The 21,251-nt window shown below is 41.6% G+C and overlaps 1 protein-coding gene across 5 annotated transcripts in view; it reads left to right on the top strand.

Moving 5' to 3' along the window:
• The first annotated feature begins 282 nt into the window (after positions 1-282).
• PELI1 (pellino E3 ubiquitin protein ligase 1) overlaps positions 283-21,251 on the top strand; it is a 45,975-nt gene continuing 25,006 nt past the window's right edge. The window contains exons 1-2 of one of the 5 annotated variants that reach the window (XM_030489970.1): positions 283-639; positions 1,294-1,345. Coding sequence is in view for 3 of the 5 variants with exons in the window: in XM_030489968.1 (XP_030345828.1) it covers positions 13,354-13,408 (55 nt within the window). In the remaining 2 variants the exon portion in view is untranslated. Of the gene's footprint in view, positions 640-1,293; positions 1,346-13,243; positions 13,409-21,251 lie in introns of those variants that run through there. The other 4 variants (XM_030489969.1, XM_030489966.1, XM_030489967.1 and 1 more) reach the window with 4 other exon arrangements.

The raw sequence follows: 21,251 nt of genomic DNA, 5'->3' as shown, positions 1-21,251 counted from the left end.
CTATGTTTCTATGTATACACACGTATTATACACATATAGACAGACACTTACATACAGAAACATATGTACATATATAGACATGCACATACGCATATTCACAGATATATACACACATATATACATACACAGACGTATATACACATACACATGCTTACATACACCCGTACCCGCCAGTACACACATAGCGGAGCTCCCCGCGGCGGGGAACTACAACTCCCATCATGCCGCCGGGCGGGGGGCGTGGCCCCGCCCGGTGTGTGGCCCCGCCCCCGCCTGTGGGGTGCGCGAGCGCGCAGCGGCTGCCGACCCAGAGGGCGGGCGGCGCGGTGAGGCGAGGCGGCGGCACCGGCGGGCGGGGAGGAGGAGGCGCGGAGCCGGCGTCCATCGGGTGTTCTCTTCGGGCGCTCCCCGGCAGCTGCAGCCGCTGTTTCCCTGCCTGTCGCTCGCCACACCGGCCCGCGGGGGCTGCGGACGCTCTTTGCCTTTCCTCTCGCTCAACCGGAGCTATCGTCGGCCGTGAGGAGACGGGGTCGGAGGCTGAGGCTGCCCCTTTCCTTTCCCCCTTGGTCCGCGGTTCCCCGGGGGATTTGCGACTGCCGGCGTGGGGTGCTGCTTCCTCCAGCTTCCTTCTTCCCGAGGGTGAGTATCGCGCCTGTCGCGACAGAGCCCGTATCGCGAGGGAGGGTGGGGGGCCGCTTCCTCGGGCTGCTTCCCCCCCCTTCACCCTCCTTCCCCGCCGCTTTGTGCTGCGCCTCGGTGGGGCTGCCGGTCTGTTACGGTCTTTAAAATAATTTTCTATATCTATTTTCCTTATCCGGAGGTTTGGGGAGTTTGTTCTCTTTTCTCCTTTCCTTTTTTTTTTCCTTATTTTTTTGGGTCTTTTTTTCCCGTCCCACCCACCCGGAGTTGGCCGAGCCCCGCTCCGGGGCTGGATGTGCTGGGGAAGCTCTTTGTCATGGAGCGGCTGCCGAGCCGCCTGCCCTCGGGAAGAACACCACTTCAAAACGAAAACAGAACAAGAACTCGCTCAGTGTTCGCACTACGGGGCTTTGCCGGGCTCGGGGGGTGCGTTTTTTGGGGCGGTGAGGGCGATATATTTGTTTTCGGTGGGGAATGAGGCCCCCCCCCCCGCTCAAGTCCAGGCTCCATTTATCGCAGCCCCCTGTGCCGGAGCGCTCAATGGGAGCTGCACGCAGGCGGGGAAAACAAAACAAAGGGGGATTTTGTTTTGCTGTTGTTAACCTGCAAAATCGTGGTGGGAAAGCTTTTTTCTTTATTTTTTTTATCCCCTAGCTCTTCCAAATTTGATGTTGTTTCACTCCGGAAGAATCCAGATAGCTGGTAGGTAAGTTGTGTCCTTTTTAATTTTAAGCTTCTTGAGGGATTTGGAAGGTTTCTCTCAGATCTTCAGGCTCGGCTCTTTTGTGAGCAGCCTGGCATCCAGCGCAACTTTGGTCGGGTTTTTCTTTTCACTCTTTTTTGTCTTTCCCCCCCCCAGATAGTTAAATAACTCAGTTTCAGGAAGAGCTAATAACAGGGGGACATTTCTGCCTCTAACATCCATGGAAAAAGGGTTTTAAAAGGCAGGGGAGAGGAGGAGCAATTGTGTTTTCAGCTGAATATGTTTTGCCTCTTAAACAGGGTATTTTAAAGCAATCGCTGTGGTTTTATACCGAAAGCTGAGTTGGTTTTCTTTTCCCCTTTGTTTTTGTTTTAACTACCCCCTCAAAACCTGCAGCTTCTTCACCTCTGCAAAATGCAGCTTCTAGAATACATGCAAGCAAAAAGCAGCCTAGCTGTACTGCTCGTGTTTCTGGCATTCCCTTTTAAAGGCCACTCATTTGCGTTTGCTGGGACGACTCTGCCTTGAAAACACCACTTGGCGAGTAAAATTACAAAGCATTTCAGCTAGACCTGGCGGCTCCGCGTTAGAAGGACGATGGGTTTATATTTTCCATTTTGAACACGCGTGGGGGGGGGGAGCCGGGGGAAAAAAGGCTGTTTCCGGTTTCTGTTCATCAGCTTTTCGTGGTTTTTTTGTTACAAAGCAGCAGCCAGATGACCTGTTGATGATACATCTTCTGTTGCTTTTTATGCTGGTAGGTTAGTGGAGATGAAAGCTTCAGCTTGAACAGGCTACCCAGATGTGTTGTCGTGCGGTCCGTGTGGCTTTGTAATGTTTTAGGCCGACAGTTTGGAAGTGAGTAATGTAGTTCAGGCGTCTGCATGGGACACTTGCTCCTCTCCTCTCCCTGGCCTCCTTCCCTCCAAGAAAAAGCCCAGTTTGTAGAAAATGGGGCATTCGTAGTTGGAAAAGTAGACCCTTTTAGTGCTGTGTAAGATTAAGTGTCCTAACTCTTTTGAAGATGTATGAATGGCCTGGCAGGAAGCTTTAGGAATGCGTTTTGGTTGTATATAGGCAGCTACCTTAAGCTTAAACGTCTCCTATTTCAAATGAATTAAACTTGAAGGAGCACCTCTGTTACGCTGAATGTAGTCTTGTGAAGTGTGCATAATGAATGTTTCTGTTCTTACTAATCACTGAAATGTATTTCTCAACACAGCAGGTCACCATGCTACTGTTCATCTTGGAAATTAAAATTTTAAGTAACTACTGGTCTTTCAGTTAAAGCAGAACTTAGATATTAGTATAAAGTCTGTCTGCTACAACTGTTTTGTATTTTGGTATCAATGCTGGTTTCTATTAAGAAACTAGGCATGGAAAACAGGATCCTTTCACTTCAGGATTTATCATGAGCGACTGTGTTTGTAGATGCAAAATAGAGCATCATCCGCTTGGAGCCAGTGGTGTTTAAAACTCTTATTCATTTGGAAGGAACTAATTGCAAGTATATCTTGATATAAAATGTCTTCTCAGACAGGAACTCTGGAATACAGGAAGGCAGAAAACCCGAAGCTGTTTGTAGATGCTAATCCGTGCCCTGAGCTAAAAAAGGAAGAATGAGGGTGTTTCAGGAGAAATCAATCACATTTAAGTGCGTACTTGTAAGCGAAATTACACAGTTGATTAGGAATTCCTGCAGGATGCCAGTAATTGGAGGTACTCGTTGCTAGCTGGTCACTGTGCGCCTAGCTGGTTCAACTGTAAAAGTTTTGACTGTACATAAAGAGGAAAAAGTCCAGCTCTTTTGCTTCCCAGACGTTCATTCCTTAATCTCCAGATTCAAAAGCGTGCTGACACACTGTCAAAGGAAGTGACAGCAAAGAGATGGTGTAAGAAGTAGGTCGAGCGCAGCTAAATGCTGCTGAGTTTCAGTGGAAAAATGTAAGCGTGTTTCCATCTGATCTGCTTTCTGTTTCCTTTCAATCTAGAGGCTAATAGGATGCACCAGTAAATCTCATACTCCTGCTACAGTCCCCCAATTCTCATGAAATTAATACTGCATCCCTAATTGGGCCCAGTTAGTCTGCCTGGATGGAAGGATTCATGGGGAAGAAGGTAAAATAGCAGTTTAGCTCTGATCCCATGAGGTGCAAATTGCGTCAGTTGGGCAAAGCTTAAGTGGCTCTGTGCCTCCCAAGAGGCGCATAGGCAGCCTGTGGGATGCATTTCCCTCTCCCTGTGCTGCTGTAGGCTGTCCAGTGGGTAGCTGGGGCATCGTGGTGTGTTCTTCATGGCCTTAACGTTTTGCAGTGGATGTGGCAATTAATACTCACAAGTGATTGTGTTTCTTGTTTAAAATGTTTGAATCGATACATTCAAAAGCCAGGTTAAAGACAAAAGTTCTTTGGCATGCTAGAAATCATCCTTCAACTTAAAAAAAGGCAAGCTATATGCTGTTGCAGCATTCTCCTAAAAGCAATAAATCTAGTGACAATAACTTGATTTGCAGAAAAATTACAGCCTGGAACTACGAATATGTTCTTTTCCAAGTATTCTATATTTCTATCGATTGAAAAGGAGATCTTGTTTCAAGTAGAAAGAGGTGCTTTGGTGCTTCGCACAAGTGAGTGCATAGCTTATGGGATACCCTACGTGAGCCCTGTGTCATGGACTTCTTTTGCTGACCCATGTCATGTGATTTGGAGCACCAAATGTTGCTAGCTGCTCAAAATGACCTTTCTGGAACAACCCTGTAGTCATGAATGGATGTGAAATACTTGACCGGAAAGCTCTACAGGGAAAGTCTGTTGTCCTCTGCTGGCACCTCGTGCTGAAGGCAGGTGGTCATCAATAGCAGTCTTGCTCCAGCAATGTCTCCTGGCTGGCATACTAGGTGTAAATGTTGTGAGGTGGTGGTTTGGGACGTGGGCTCAAGTGTGAACTAGACAGCAGCTTGTTTGAGTCAGACTGAACTCAGTGCCTGGGTGGAAGCATTTGGTTAAGGATTGACAGTATCCTCTGGTCCCTGCCATGCAGGAGCATGGTTCAGTTCATGAATAGGTAATAAAGGTTAATCTGCTAACCTTGTCTCTTAATCCATGCTGCTGAATTCAATGTTATTGACTTGACTGCCGCCCGTGGTACTTACTGCTATAAATGCTGAATTTTGGACTTGAATCTTATTTACTCGAGAGCAGAGTGGACTGAACCTGGCAGTGCAATTCTGGCTGCGGTTTCAGGATTGGGAGTGTCCTATAATTTTACTCTTCTAATTGAAGGTATGTGGCAGTTGTCAGAGTAGGAGCGGTCAAAACCTCTTACTCTAGTCCCATAATTATATTCCTCTTGGGAAGAGGATTCATTCAATTGACACATTGCACTACTTTCCTTGTTCACCACTGGAGTATGTTGTAGAAGACTTTGGATATGTATCATGCTGGCTCAAAACACTCTTCATCTCCCTTGATGTTGTCTGTACAGCTACGTCAACCAGATGTTTTTCTGTGCTGACCCTGTTTGTAGCAGATTAATTGCATAAATGTGTTTTTAGAAGGGAGAAAAGCATTCCTTTTGGGAAAAGCTTTTTTTAACAGTACACAGATACTTGGGCCAGAGAGGTGCCGTTCTGGCTGTATGAGACAGGGTGGGCGCATATGTGTTGTGGGGAGCAATTGCACCATCTAATTGACTAAAGTTAATCAAAATCCCAGATGTAGGCAAGCTTTTGCTGATAGGGTGCTTTTGTCAGCCTGTTAGTTTACATATTAAGTGTTCAGGGAGATAAGCGTGGTGGTTTTGTCAGGAAAGCTTTGGTCCCTAAACGCTGCATTTCCATTTGTGGGTCTGTAACATTTGTCGTAGTGGCTGAGGCTCTGTGTTGTAGACAGCATGCAAATTAACAGCAAGGAAAGTAGGAAAAAGCTGAAGTTAGAAAGACTAGAAGTGATATAGAAAATATTTTTTATTATTAGGATAGTTGATAATATGAATAGCTACTAGAGAATGCTGTTCTGTGGATTGATTGAGGTTTTGAGTGGGATGTATCAAAAATATTTTGTAGATGCTTGCAAGATACGGAATTGAAGCAAGTTGGTTGAGTAAGATTCTTTGGGGAATAGTTTATTTGAGCTAGGACTTGAAGAGAAGATGGGGAAAAAACCCAAACAAACCCAACCAAAACCACAAAAAAGAGAAAAAAAAAAACGGTATAAAGAAAACACAAAAGCCTGCCTAGACAAAATTGTCCTTAAGTAGACCACCATCAATGATTTTTTTCCTTCTGTTGCCAACTGATTCATCTGCCTGGATGTACTTAGTTGCTTGTACTTCACCTATGCAGTGTTTCTGCAACTGTATAACCATTTGAACTTCATTACAAATGTTTTAAAATACTTTCTCCTGGGCTGGAATACCTGTTTTCCTTACTTCATGGGCAAAGTGGGGGGATAGACATCAAATTCAAAGGGACTGATTTGTTTTCTGTAAGATGGCTGTTAAGATTTGCCATTGGCGTCAGTGGAATTCAAGCCCTTCATGAGTTTCTGGAGGCATAGCGAGAGCAAACTGCATGATCTGATTTGAGCATCTTACCCTCTCCTGCTTGCCTCTTGAGTGTTTCTGCTTAATTGTCTGATGGTTCATCTGCGGTAGTGTGCAACTGGAAAGTAGCAGCTGTTGAGTTGGTTTCCCCCTCCCTCTGCCAGCTTGGCCTCTAGGATGGTAACCCCTTGACCTGCATCATAGAATCATAGAATAGTTTGAGTTGGAACGGACCTTAAAGATCATCCAGTTCCAACCCCCTGCTACGGGCAGGGACACCTTCCACTAGAGCAGGTTGCTCAAAGCCCCATCCAACCTGGCCTGGAATAGTTCCAGGAATGGATTGTCCATAGTTTCTTTGGGCAACTTGTTCCAATGTCTCACCAGCCTCACAGTGAAGAATTTCTTCTGATTCACAATCATTCATATTGTTGATTTGTGTTGTCTGAATTGTTCTTTGGGTCAGGGCAACCAAACTGGCATCTCTGTGTTAGTTATAGCTTGAAATGCTTTCATCCAGCTGGTTGTCTTTGCCCAAGAAGTGATCAGCAATGGCTGGGGCAGCACACAAAGCACCTACGTGGAACTGTGGGCTCTTGGTCCGAGAACTAGTGTGTCTATGCAGCCTGCACATATGGCCCCCTTAACCATCAAGTCCATTGGGATGCTTTAAGGCAACATTAAACTAGTAGGAAAATTAGGCTTAAGGTTTCATGTGTTTGTGGCTCTTTTTCTAGTGTTAGGATCATGCCTCTGTGACAGTTACAGATCTGCCCCAGTGTGCTTGCTTTCCCTGTCCTCAGTTCCTTCTGCTTCTAATGGTCAAGCAGTATTAAATAGTAAAGACTTGATTTTAATATTGTACAAACTTGAGTACTTCATGTGTATTTTCCTTGTCCTAAGACAAATTAGTCATGTTAAATAATGTTAAGTGGTCCCTGAGGAATTCCTGCCAAGAATCTCAAGGCTCCTCTTCCCGAGGTGTTAATATGTATACTGAGATTTTTGGCTGATGCCACCTTGATATTCCTTCCACTTACGTGAAGCAGTTGCAGTTCAGCACAATATTTTAACAAGAATAAATATTGCCTTAATCATGGTTTGACACAAGATTCAGCTGGGAAAATAAGTAATGGTTCTTTTGTCACATCATGTAGCTCAACTATTTATTTGGTATGAGGGTAAGGGAAAAAATCCAAAATGCATTGCACATGGAGGCTTACTATAAAGTAATTTGCTTCCTTTTAAAGAACTTGTTGCTTATTTTCCTTCTGTAATGCACCTCTTGGGATAAACTGCTAATTCTAAAAATATGTCAGTTCCGCCATTTCCCACTAATACACTTTTTCTTTGTTTGGCTTGGTTTGCTTTTTCCCTGAGCCACTTTAAATGCTCCAAGGAATGCTCAACATGGAAGAAATAAATGCATGTAGGTATTTGATTTGCTGTATTTAGATAGCTGCTGGTTTTCATGGTTAGTGGAGGATGACTTTGAACTTCTGTTCTACAGTGAAAGAGACTACAGGGGCCTCAACCCTTAGCTAATGTCACAGGTAGGATATCTGCTTCCTCTTGAGTCTGGCTCCTTTCTGCTGGGCAAGTGCTCTATTTTGAATTTAGGAAAGGAAACGTAACATGCTACAATCTTCTGACAAACTGCAGAGTTCCTCATGTGTAGGAAACTTGTGGCTATTCATGTATGGGAAACCAGAGTTACAGACTGTTCAGTTAATACTGGTATTTCCATCTTCATCATCAATCTCTGATGATAATTTGGTTTCAGATTTACGAATGATGCTTTCAGAACTCCACAAAAAGCTGTATGGTGAGTGCAGTGGCTGTCCATGCACAGCTTCCTAGGGGATGTTTTTCCTTAAACTGGGTGTGCTCCAGTATAATGTCTTCTGTGCTTGTGTGGTGGGTGGCCCAATCTTAGCCCTAGGGCACAACCTGGGCTTGAATGGTCAACACAGCTGAGGGTGGTAAACTTGGGCTAGAGAGGAGGAATATTGCTTGCTGTACACTTGTTAACAGTTTGGTATGTTCAAGTGACTGACTCTTTTGTTCTCTCTTTCTGCTTTGAAAGAATGAATTCAAGCCACATGTAAAGACCATCTCTGTTTTTACTCAGAAAATGTTTCCAGCTGGTTCTTGCACTGGATATAGGTTCTGCTATTTAATTGCCATAGTAATGTTAAAATGTTGTTAACATCACTAGAGATTATTAGAAGTTGAATAATTAGAGGAGAGAAGATAATAGTCAAAATGTAAAACCAAGTCATTGTGGTAACATCTAACTTGAACACTTGCTACCTGTGTGTGTTAGAGGGTATTTGTTTAATGTACCTTCAGCAAGGAGCTGGGAGAGATCCAGTGGTGATGGTAGTGCTGACACTTCAGATAAGGACTGCTTCCTGCTCCAGTCTGCTGTCTCTGCACCTTTTAAAGAGTTAAACCATTCTGTATGTTTTTATATACATATATACGTGTATGTAAGAGGAACTCAATCAGTTTTGTGGCCAGTGTATTAGCTTCGTATTAGCTTTCTGAGCAGCAGATGTGAAAACAGAGTAGGGGCTTGTACCTCTTATTGCTGACTGAGAAGGGCCAGGATGCTGTAGTAAAATGTGGGGGCTTATAAGCCACTTGTGACTTAGATGTAGCAACTGCTTTTGAATTTCTCTGCCTATATATACACTATTTATTTTTTTTCTCATTGAAATAACTGTGCATATTTCACTGTTCTGAGATGTGCGTAGTTAGCAAGAGAAACTCCTACCTCTAGAGGGAAAGTGTTACAAGCTTATTTCTTGGTATCTTTCACTTACTGTAACTTTGGGGAGGAGCAAATTCAAGTTGGCAGAGTCTAAACAGGAGCAGAGATAGGAGCCTGATCCAAAAGATGAGGGAAGAGTTAACCTTTACCTTAAAGCCAAGAGGGACCAGTTGTAGGGAGAAGAGCTTATTTATCCTGTCAGTAGGCAAGTGTAGCAAGTGTCTGGTGTCTTTCAGTCTCTTAGCGTCCACAATAGCAAGTATTGTAGGCATGCTGCTGCTATTTTATAGCTGTTAATGAAGAGGATTAACATATTTTTCTGACTGTTTTGTTATATGTTTCAAAATCTCAGTCATCAAGAAATAGCAGTTTCAAAGATCTAGATAGTGCTTGGCTTACGCATAGAGTGAGAAGGCATGTGAAGTTTCTTGCCTCACTCTGGGCAGATGTCAAGCGTAGCATTGCCTGTTTTCCCTTCTCTTGCTCTCCAGTTTCCCAAGGCAGGGCTGGTGCTGTGATCCTTCTGTGCCAGCACCTCATACTGGCCTTAAAGACAGGAGGGGTGTGTTCCCTCCCGAATCCCTGGGAGATGTGGGGAAGCATGTGTAAGTCTTCCCATCTGTAATAGCAGAAAACCTAGCAAAGCTAGAAGTGTGCTCCACTCTCCTGTCCAATTAGGAGTTCAGTGTACGGGAGGTGGTGGGGAGAGGAACTTGTGCGCTGGGATGATGGATGATGTCTCCAAAGCCCCAGATGGGTGTTAGGCTTGTCTCCCCCTCTCTTTCCCCCGCTTTCGTTTTGTCCTTATTTTAATAAAGGTTAGAAACTCACAGGTGTGTTGATGCTTAATTTGTTAATGTTTGGAGGTTACCACAGAAATGAGAATTAGTATTCAGTTACTAATCAAATCTTGCTCTGCCCTGAGGCATGCAAACTAATGAAGTCCCAACAAATGTGAAGGTGGGTGAAAAAAATGATAGTGCAGCATGAGCTCCCCAAGTTCATTCTTCCCATTTCTTCTGCTTCCAGTGTGTCCGATGTTTAGAAGTGTCAGCATGACCAAGGACCAAGTACAGTTTATCTGAGACACAAGCCTGATGCTGGGGAGGAAAGCACAGTGATTTGGGATATGGGGAGGTTACTTGTAACCTTTGTCACAAGTGGGACGGATTACAAAATGACAAATAGTGATTCTCTGCCAATTGGCATCTGCTCAATTCAGTATTACACAAAGCACACCAATTAGATTTAATACAAATGTTCCCTCAGAAAGATCACCTTGATTTAATTTTTTTTCAGATACATAAAGTAGAAATGGTCTGAGCCTCTCTGTTTGTTCTTTAAAGACTTAAGTGCTGTATTTCTAGCTCTTGGCAGACATTGTCCACAAGAACTTCATGTTCCATTGGGCTTATGCCAAATTTAATGTACTGTTTGTACTGAAAGCATCAAAACCAGACTTAACTTTAATTTTAGATTTTACAGCTACCATTATTAATTTTTCTTAGAGCTGTTCCATCCAATCTGCTATCATTTTAATTTCTTTTCCCTGCAGGAATTTGGGGAAGGATTTGACAGTCTTTATTTGTGTGGCTGGGGACTGTTTATGTGAGTGAGAGCTGTAGATCAGACATCTCTGCAGTGGCCAAAGTCTCCATTTATAGAAGCTACATCAGCACACTACATTATTTGTGAACTCTTGTCTTTAATACTGGCTGGTACGCTGTGACTAAGGGTAGTGGTATAAACACAGTCCATTGACTGCCTTTCAAGAAACTCGAATTTGATAAAAACCTGAGATGGAAAAGGAATGTTGCAATCAACTAAACATACCAAAAATTGCAAACTTTCATTTTGCAGTGCTTGTAGGCTGTATGAATTGAAGTCTGCTCATAAGACCTTGAACTCTGAAGAGACAAAAAGGGGAAGAGATAGGGGAGAGAAACAGAGCACAAATACGAGTTATGGTAGGTGGACAAAGAGAGGAAGGAAATAGCTGTGGGAAAGGATAGGGTATAGTGCAAAACAGCCAACCAACATGGGCTGCAGTGTTCATAATGCTACAGGTCTGCTGATCCCTGCCTGACAGCTGTGTCTGCTGGCCTCGTATTTTGGCTGTTCATCTTTTATTTTCAACCCTCGGGGCCAAGTAGCTGTGCATAAGTATGGCTTCTGGCCAGGTGGCTCGCAGCCCTCGGGGTGGAGCAGGATTCCCCTCCATTGTGCTGGTGTGGAGGAGCATGGCGCTCAGTGGAGCCTGGGTTTTCCCCCTCTGCCTCTTTTACTCCTGCTGGTGAGCCTCCTTTTATTAAATTACGGTCTGTTTTGGTTTCTGCTTTGCAACTTTACCTACTGCTAGTGTCACTGAAGTCGCTCAGCTCTGCAAAGACATGCATCCAAGTGGGGAAGAGAGGTGTCTCTTGATACAGAGACTTAAAATCACAAGGAGTCCTACACTCCCTATCAACAGCCACTATTGTGATTGAAGTAAGTGGGAATTCCTAGTTGGCCTTCATTTTAGGCTTAACCATGGCACTTAGTAGTTTTTGTTAGGCCTAACTCTTATGCCAAAGGATTGAGTGTGGTTCTAAGTCTAACTTTAGTTGTCCAGTCCTCAGCCATAGTTTATAGTTCAGACTTTACTCCATCATAAGGATGGTGATCAGTCTTCAGAAGCATTACTGAAGCTTTGACACTCTTCAGATACCATCCCACAGTCTTCTGAGACCATATTTTCTGTCCTCCACCTGCCTTCTCCTTCCAGCTTGGCACACATGTGCTGGAGCCTCTGTTGGGGCCTGTTCACTTTCTGCAGTTTACCTTTGCCAGGCAGTGCTAGGAGATGCTTTCACGGCATGCAACCAAATGACTGATTTAGAACAATTATTGGTTAGAAGAGTTTTTGCAACCATAACCTAAGATGTGTTAATGTCAGTATACCACATGTTTTATTGTAGCAACTGGTTATGGAAGTAACTTGCATTAATGTTAGCAAACTGTGCCTCATTTTTGCCTCCCAAAAGTGTTTTGGTCATTTTTATCTTGGTGGTGTTTCTCATAACAAGAACTGGCGTACATCATGCCGCAGAACTGAGTAGACTAATGGTGCTTGTCTTCCTCTTGCCTCTCAAGTTGTCCCAAGCCCTAGACCCCTAAGCATAGCAAAAACTAATAGAAAATAGTCCTATGGAGAAATGTACAAGAAATTACTAAACCTGATGAAGGCAGAATAATGTTGCAAGTGTGTAATTGAGACAGAATTTGAAATTTTTAGTTTATTGCGGTTACTGTGCTTGTTTTCAAGCTTAATTTTCAAATATCCTTCATATAAGCTTGGTATTAACTCAATATGCATGCTAATAAGATTATTGCTGTGCTAAGCTGTGTTTTGCTGATGAATGTAGCTTTTGTTACTTATAGGGACAAAGTAAGTTGAATAGAAGAGCGAGTATAAAGAATACAGAATTAGCTCCAAAGTTAAGGATAGGAATAGTTATGTTCCCTTGTTTTTCAAGATTAAACACAGCTTTTAAGTACTGTGCTCAGGAACAAATTCTGACATCTCACTATTAATTAGTCCATGCATTTAAAAATACATAATTTTGCTGTTTTTCTGGAAATGAACACAAAGTCCGCTATAGGAAAGGTGGTCCCAGCTCTCTGTTCCTGGCCTGTCTTCAGATGCATGTGTGGAACCTGGTAAATCCAGCTGAGGAACAGATTGGGGCGTGAATCTGTTGATACTACGGTTGTGCAGAAACCTTACATCTAAATGCAGGGTGGCAGGCAGGACTGCTGCTTTTGCAGTGGTATTTTATGCTGTCTTGAAATTGTTTAACCACAGGATGTGCTCCAGCTATATGTTAGTGGTAACAACTAAGTGCAGGCATTCCTGCAGGTTGTGAGAGTAGGTGATAAATAATAGTTGTGTGATTCAGTGGTTCAGTCTCTGCATGCAAAGCTCATGCCTGTGCATTAGTGGCCAGGTTTGTCAATGATAAGAAGAATTTATTTTGGAAGGGAACTCTGGAGATCATCTGGTCCAGCTCCCCCTACTCAAAGTAGTTTGAAGCTAAAGCCAGCTCTCATCCCTTTATTTTGCATGGTCTTGAATAGCATACAGCCAGGGTATCTGCTGACAGTACTTGTCTAGTGCTTACCTGCAACTGTCAATCTTCTGCGAATGTAAAACTTACTTACCCAGTATGATTCCAGAACACGTTCTTAAATTTCAGTACATCTTGAGCATGTGGAAACCAGTGACTGGTAACTGAATTCCTTGAATAACTTTGAACAACTAAGTACTTGAGTTGCTCTGCATTAGGAATACTGACTGGACACGAGGACATACTGTGTGTAATGACCTGTTATTTGTGCTTTTCTCTAAGTGCACTTATTCTAGTAGACACTGAGCTAACATTGATAAACCTCTACAAAACCATTCTTCACAGTGGCTGTGAGCAGCAGGTATACTTGTCACCACTCCTCTCCGAGCTGACAGTTCTCAATTGCTGGTGCTAGCTGTTTGGTGCTAATGTGGATGGGGCTTAACCATATGGTCTTACTCTGACTTTCTCTCGCAGTGTTGAAAAATGTTGTCCTGTCTGCACTAGCAGCTAACTGATCTGAACCCATTGTTGACAGCCACCATCATCAACAGGTCATTTTCCCTCTGCAAGTGTGGCTTTTGATTATGTATCGTAAATCCAAGTGGAAGTGCGGTTACAATCTCACAGTTCTTGGACACGGTGAGTTTCCCTCTACACAGTTGCTCTAAAAGAACAGATTTTTCTACTTGCACATGAACTTCCTTCTCTAGATGAAAAATTTGAGGAGAAAATTCAGTAACTCATTTTAGAATTCCCTTAAAATAGACTTTTTATTTACCTCTTCAAGATTTTGATTGAGTTTAGTTGGTAGAAGTACAAGTGTAGAACAATACAAGCTCTTAGTATTGTCTTGCTGTTACTGTATGTGACAGTATTTGTTCTCTAAACAATGTCCTTTTTGAAGTGGAGAGAGAATGGTTTAAGTTGTTCATTGGACAGCATCTCTGTACAGCAACCACTTCCAGCTTTTATAAAACTGCAGATGATTATATTAGAGAGATGCCTCCTAAGCTCTACCAAATTGTACTTTCTCATGTCATAATGCTGGATTTCTACTGAAGGTTGGTTCCAGGTTGTTACTTCCTGCTGAGGGTGATGCTTTCTCCCTCCCATCTCCCTGGGCTGTGCACACACACATAGCCCCCTCCCCAGATCTGAGCTGTGCAGCATTATACCCTTCTTTGCTCCAGACCTGCCAACCAGAGTTTTTCCACGAGCTGACTTTTCTCACTAACTTGAGAGAAACAAATTTAATCACAGGAGTTTTCCAAGAGGTTCAGGGAGCTGTGTCCCAAGGTTTGTCATTAGACTGACTATATACCCTTCTGTTGTGGTAGGCTTAAAATTCTTGCATTGCTTTCCATAGCTTTGTCTGTGAATGTATCTGTGCCTTGTTCTTTTTCCGTAGCCCTCTGGCTTGAGGACAATAGCTCCTGTCTCCTCTTGCTATTGCTTGCACCAAGGTGGTAATGTGGCGGTGTGAGAGCATCAACTTTTCCTTGCTTGGACCAGTTTTCATACCAAGTTAATGCTAGTGAAATTGAGAGTACAACCTCAAGTATAATGGGTGTGATTAATAGTGAGAAGTCTTTTGGCATGTAACTTTGAAAATGTTTACAGTTTTATTTTACATCTCAGGGGATTGGAGCAAATAGGCGTGAGATGCTAATCATAATAATGTTTCTCATGATCAAAGGTATCAGTACTTCAATGGCTGCTATTTTTGTTTCAACTGCCAAAGTCTTAAAATTGGCTATGAGCAGTCATTATTGGTGGTTAACAGCCCAAAACATTGTAAGCGTAGAAGACACCACTTCATTATTTATTTCATGTGAGTTTACTGACTTGAATTCATGCTGCATATTTATTTTAGCTTCTGATCAGCTATGTATTCCACTGTGCCTGTCAATTTTCTGTCAAGTTTCTATCATAAGTGAATTCTTATTTCAAAATTCTTTAACTCTGCCAGTGCATTTCAAGGTGAAGCTCAACAGATAGTATAGTGTGGTCTAGAGCTTTAATAATAGTGTAGCTGTTAGAGCTTTGTTTTATCAACTCAAGAGTCTCATCTGTTAGGAGGAGGTTTCTATCTAATGAAAAATAGTGGCTCAGAGAGAACTTGAGTGCTCAAATACTTGTGTATAAGCCAAAAGACTTGCGAAAAACCTCTCACTAAGAGTGTTATTCCTAAGAGTTGCGGAACATAGCTGAAGCTGATAGCTTGAGAAGCTGGAAGGTAACCTAGCATTTGAGTGCTTCATCTCTTCACACAAACAGTACACAACTTAAATGCTATAACTGACACTGAGCATTGTCTGTGACGCACTGTAATTATCCCAAAGGTCTGAGGCTTATCCAGAAATCAGAATGGTGAATTAAATTACGTGTCCAGCCCAGATCTGCTCTAGTACAGTCTTGCTTAGGTAGGCTGATAGCGATCTCGCTTACGCTGGTTAATTCAGTTGCCTTCAATGCAGTTGAATCCTTAATTGCACCTGCATAATTAGGCTCAGGTATCAGGTTTGACGAGGTGACCTGGTAGATGAACAAAACCAGAATTTGGACTTTAGTTTCTTTTCCTTGCTAAATAAGCTTTGACTTTGATTTTTGCACAGTACGCCTAGAAACAAAGTCCTGCTGCTCTATAGAATTGATCATCTGTTCAACAGATGAGCTACAAACCTCAGTTTTATTTTTGTGAAACACTGTGAAGGCTTAATATAATAATAAAAAGAGAGGGAGAACTCAGTCTGTTGCTACATTACTGTGCCAGGAAATAATCCTTCCTCCCTGACCATTTCTTTGGCTGTTCAGTCATGGTATGATGTAGTTTTATTTTTCTAACAATGGCTTTATTTAGATTATCCTTCTAACTAATGGCTTTGGCATGCTTTAAAAAGACACTTAAAGAAGAGGATCTTGTTGCAGTGTTCCAGTCTTGGCTAAACTTACAGGCTGCGAGTATTATTTTTATTTTTTTAAAAAAATTTAATTAAGAGATTCTTCATTTGTTCTGTAGTGAAAACCATCTTTGTAGCATGTTGAGTTTGCAAGCAGTTATCTGAAAGTCTGAAGTTTTGTCAAAGGATGCAGTTGTCTGTATGCTGGAGCTGGTTTAGATTACTCTCTGCATTTCTGGTCAGAAAGAGATTCCATGTTGCTTCTGATTAACAAGAAAGCTTTTCTTATGAGCTTTGATTTCAGTTGGCTGCCACTTCACTGAGAGTTGTTATTTGTAATATTTCAATGCCCCTTTGTGTCAGGTCTTCTGGTATCTTTGCTTAACTTTTGTATTGAGGACCTTTATTTTCTCAGGTAAAGACAGGTCTTGCTGTTTCAGTGTATGCAGCTATAGTGGGATTGTTTTGGGGGTGGGGATTGCAGCCTTTCTCTTTCTTTTTTGTCAGATTTTTACATTTTAAGTAGACTTCTATATCAGAAGTTAAGGAATAAGCACCATGCTATAACTTTAGGAAACATGGATATTTAAATCAGTTAATAAAAAAAGGGTAACATGAGGATGTTAGGATGGAAATTACATTTATTGTGATTGTATTAACCTTTTCGTTTTGCTAAATGTGGGTGGGTGATCTGGAAAGACAGGTCTGAATATAAAAAGAAGCTCAGTAATTCCTAAACTTGCACGCTTTAATGTTAAGCTCAGTCTTGTTCTTTGAAAGTATGAGCAAATATAAGCAAATATGAGCATGCTTAGCTTTCATACCAGAAACAGTAAGAAATAGGTCTCCATTGCAAAACTGAGAACATGCAGTTATTCCCAGAAGTGGTGCTTTGCTCCACAGGCACTGAGCCCGAACTCACGGTTCTTGTTGGGTGAGTTTCAGGACTGCAGCTTTGTGTCAACATCTGTGCTCCTGCATTTTGGCTGTGACGTTTGTATCCTTCTCTTAAGTAATTTAAAAAAATTACTTATTTCTAATATGAGGTGGTTACTGTAACTTCGTTAGATTTTTAAATATAATTAAAATTATATAGCTGTATATCGAATGTGGCAAGTTCTTTCCCGCCATGTTATTAAGCCATACTTTCAAATTGCAAAGCTTAAGTCACAGATTGGTTTTAAAATGTAGACGTTTTTTAGAAGACAGTTTTTTTCTTTCTTTCCTCTGCATTAAAATGCAGTGTCCCCTTTCTAGTAAGTAAAAAAGGCCTTAGCTTGAATATGGTTACTAAAAGGAAAATGCCAAGAAAATTATTGGCGCTCATACTCTCCTTGTGTTGTTTGGTAACGTTCCATAGCGTTGATAGCATTTCAGAGTAGTTTGGTGCTGCTGACCTCACGTGTTTTTGTCCTAGCAATCATGTTTACAGACAAGGGATAAGTATTATAAAAGAGAGACTAGAGGAGGGCGAGCTTGTGACAGTGCTGTATTTATTTATATAGTTCAGAGTTTATTTCGGGGACATGTAATTCACACACTTCCATCAGTGAAATGCTGAAAGTACAGAATGACTTCAGAGTTTTAAAGAGTTTAAGTACAACAGTGGCTGCAAAGCCAGAGAAAGTCTTTCCTTTATGTTTAGAGAATATATATTACTTGTGCAGCTGGTGTTAAGTTGCTGAAGGGAGACTGAGCATGCTTGGACAACTTGTTTTTGAAATTCCAAATGTCTGCCACTAAGTTGCATGGAGGCAATACATGCTGCTAAAGGCAGCAACTTGCCTATTAGTTGTCTTAGCAGGTTGGCTTGACAGACTCACAGCCTTTGTCTCACTCGCCTGGCACTTCGTAAACTCATTCTGGTTGTTTAGTGTCAATTTGCCATACTGGTAGTTCTTTAGTTTATTTAGTATGTCTGTTGTATTGTTAATTACTTGTATGGGCTTCCTTAAGTGCGTTTTTGTACTCTGGATTTGAATTAGTTCAGGAGCTTGAATGTGGTCAGATGTCTGCTGAGTCTGCGTAGTAACCTCTTAACACACGCCAGGTTGGCTGCCTGAGACTCTTCATACCCTTTGCAGTTGTATGCTGCTGTTCTGCTCTGCAAACGGGTGACACAAGACATCCTTAACCAGGAGGGTAACTAATGACAAGCAGCAAACTGAATGTGAGCAAGATGTATACAAACCTTCCTGAATGCGTGTGGAACGAGGCACCACTGTGCTCAGGATGTTCAGCTGTTAGTAATTGAGGAAATGTTCATAAACAATGTCAGTCCTGAGAGGGCTGCCCTACCCCTAAACCTTGCAAAGACTACTTCTGAACAACCAGATTTCTTGGAATGAATCAGGCTGCACTGAACAGCTGACTAAAAAAGGGCAAGGGAAGCAGCTCCTCCATCCTAGATTAGTACTTTGCTATACTAGAAAAACAGGACTTAAGGTTTCCCTAGTACACAGAGGTGGACTTGAAAATGCCCAAACAGTAGTATATTGGTAGCCTGTATGGGTATTGGGAGTGCACACCATGGGTTAAAGTGGAGGCTTCTCAACCTCTTTCTCAGGCTTCAGAAGGGAAGAAATCTGTATTATATTAACCAGTCACTTTGGTTAATAAATAAGTGCATGCTGTAAATCATGTGAAATTGATTTCGAAACTGTGTAAAGTACTACTGTGTTCTGAATAGTCTGGTGCTATTTAAAAATTGCTTAGTCTTGGTGCTGTCAGAACTGTGACTTCTTGTAGTTCTATGCTCTTTTTGGTATATTTGCCCCAAAGTGTTTCCTATTTCCTGAATGGAAAAAGTTTTCTTTGAGAGAAAATGAATGGTTCTTTACTGCTTAAACCCTGCCCCTGAATGCATACAGGTACAAAGTGCAAAGCCAGGGTAATTGCTAGAAGTGAGTTTGCAAGTGCATGTGCCAATACAAATCTAGCCCAGTCTGTGAATGCTGAACTACACTTGGTTTTGAGGCTTTTTCAGGTAACTTTGAAATATGAGCTGGTGCCTACAGGGAATCAGAGTCGAGCCAGGATACAGCTTTAAGCGTGTAGGCTTTTTAGAAGAAATTATTGAGCTATTTTGCTTGAGAAACATTATGTGGGAAGTAAGTTTAACATGCATTGGATGATGACAAATACATTGAACTCATGTCCCCAAACCTCCGTTTTAGGAATCTTATAAATTTCTAGGCCAAATCTTAACGGTTTGTATTCATACAGACTTCTGAGTTTGGATCAAGGAAGAACATGACTTTTTTTGTCTTCAGGAGCACTTTCCTCACTAGTAGAATTACTAAGAGTCAAATAACTGTCTTGCTAATATAATTTCATTAAGGGTTAGTGATGTGATTTGTCATTGAAAATGCAAGGGCAATCCATGAAACTCCCAGATGAACATTTTAATGCTGCCTAGCAATGGGTGTATGCTTTGAAAGTGTTCTGCCAGTGTCTATCAGGATCCCTGTACTCCACCAATTTAAAGTTACTTCTGTCTTCATATGCTAGATTTTTGTCTGGTTTTTCTTTCCTCAGTGTCATACTCTGAGAGGACAAAAAGCCATACAGATTCTGGAGAGCACGGCTGGTTTTTAACACAAACCTGCTACTATCTTGGTACACAAATACCTTTTGGTGTGTTTCAAAATGTATCTTACATGATCTACACACTTGAAAATATTTTTCCACTGGAGTTGTTGTGGTTGTAACTGAAGATCATACTAACTTAAAGTTGCCATATTCACCTGGATAGCTTCTCTTATTTCAAGGTAACATTTTTTTCTGTATACATAGCAAATTGAAAACTGGGCATTAGTGACACCTTGAAAGCTTCCAACTATAAGTCAAATGTTAAACATAACGATTTCCTTAGCTTTTAATTAAAACTGGACCACATGATCAGACCAAAGTCTCTTGAGTCCCTGTAGAAGTAATATAGCTTCATCTCCATAGTTGAGGTATTCTATCCTTGGCTTTTTGTGTGAGAATGTATTTGGCACAATAATACCAAATGTCACGTGTGACAAGAGCCAAGACAAGAACCAGCTCTCTCCTGTACCTGAAAGTGTATTCTGCAGTCTCAAGCAAAGAGTAAAATTTAGGGAAGTCATCCCTAGCCCTGAATTTGCGCTACTCTTTATAGAGATTCTTTATAGAGATTCTTTATAGAATCATAGAACAGTTTGGGTAGGAAGGGACCTTCAAAGGGCATCTAGTTCCAACCCTCATGCAATGAGCAGGGACATCTTCAGCTAGATCATCTTTGGGAATGACCTTTATGTTGTTGGGTGTTAGTGTCTACACAGAGGTAAAGTGCAACTGCCGGTTTATTTTTATAAGTAGAAAACCTCTTATCCAAATTGGATTAAAGTGTAGGAAGTAAAGTATTGCTCCTCTCTAGATATGCTAAATCATGTATTGCCCATGGGATCATAAAGGAAAGAAAAAGATATAATTGAATACCATGGGATTTTCTTTCTCTGAGCAGTAACAAACTGGGAATTAGGTAAGTGATCTAATATGAAGAGGTGGGGGAGATAATTGAACTTTGTCCTGCTTGAATTGCTGGCTGCAGGAGGCAATGAACATGGAAACTTTAAGTGTGCAAAAAGTTAGGGTTGTGTTTATGTAGAAGTACAAGTTGTATTAGCGTAAAAGCCTGTTCACCTTACTCATTAAGAGACAGCTTTTAATGTATCTGGAGATATTTCAATATACGTCTATTAGAAACTTGCTGCTTACGCAAAGAAATCAATTCTTGTTCTCTTGGGTTGTTACCTAAAGTAACCTTTGTTCTGTACTGGAGCTTATACAACACTATTTAAAATATTCCTAAAAGGACATGCTTGAATGTCAGAAATATTTATGTATTGATATATATTAACTTATGTATAGGGCTGTAATATATACTATCAGGCCACTATAAAACCCCGACACTTGGCTTGCAGAGAGCAGGCAGACCTCACGCAGGTATCCCGCAGTATGTAGGTCATATGCTTTTACATTTAAATGCTGGAGGTGATATGTTTAGAAAGGTTTTGTACCTTATATGAAGACTGTCCAAAGTTTGAAATGAGGAGGAGGAACATAGTAAGATGGTACATTTATTAGCAGTGACTTAGAAGATATTCAGGTATGAACTACAGACTTGGAACGTTCACATGCAGAGGTGAGGAGAGCAGTGTAGAGGTTATTCAGCACTTTTTTAACTGGAATTGCAGATGAACTGCAGTCAAAATGGTAGGTGTCAAGGATGTAGTAACAGGGTGGTGCAGAATTTAGGATAAAGCAGAGGGAAACTCTGTTGGATAAAATTGGCTTTTGTGCTTCATAACCTCTCTGAGTGAGAAGGTACTTGCCTTGTGCTGAATAGTATTAAAACTGTCCCTCTTAAGATAGTTTTTTCTCCTAGAATGTGAGGGTGTGGAGCCAGCCAGTTAGAGCTGAATTGCTATTAACTGAATAGTTTTTCTGTCCTTTTTTTGCTTGTTTATGTGTAATGTTTTCATCACTGAAAGTGAAGCAAAGATGTGTTACTGCTTCTAGAGACTGTCTTAACTTTCTCTGAAGAAGTCCATGGC

Source organism: Strigops habroptila, chromosome 6 (genome assembly GCF_004027225.2).
Source record: "Strigops habroptila isolate Jane chromosome 6, bStrHab1.2.pri, whole genome shotgun sequence".
In the NCBI taxonomy this organism is placed as follows: Eukaryota; Metazoa; Chordata; class Aves; order Psittaciformes; family Psittacidae; genus Strigops; species Strigops habroptila.
Note: the sequence above shows the minus strand (reverse complement) of the source record. Positions and strands in the feature narration are given on the sequence as shown.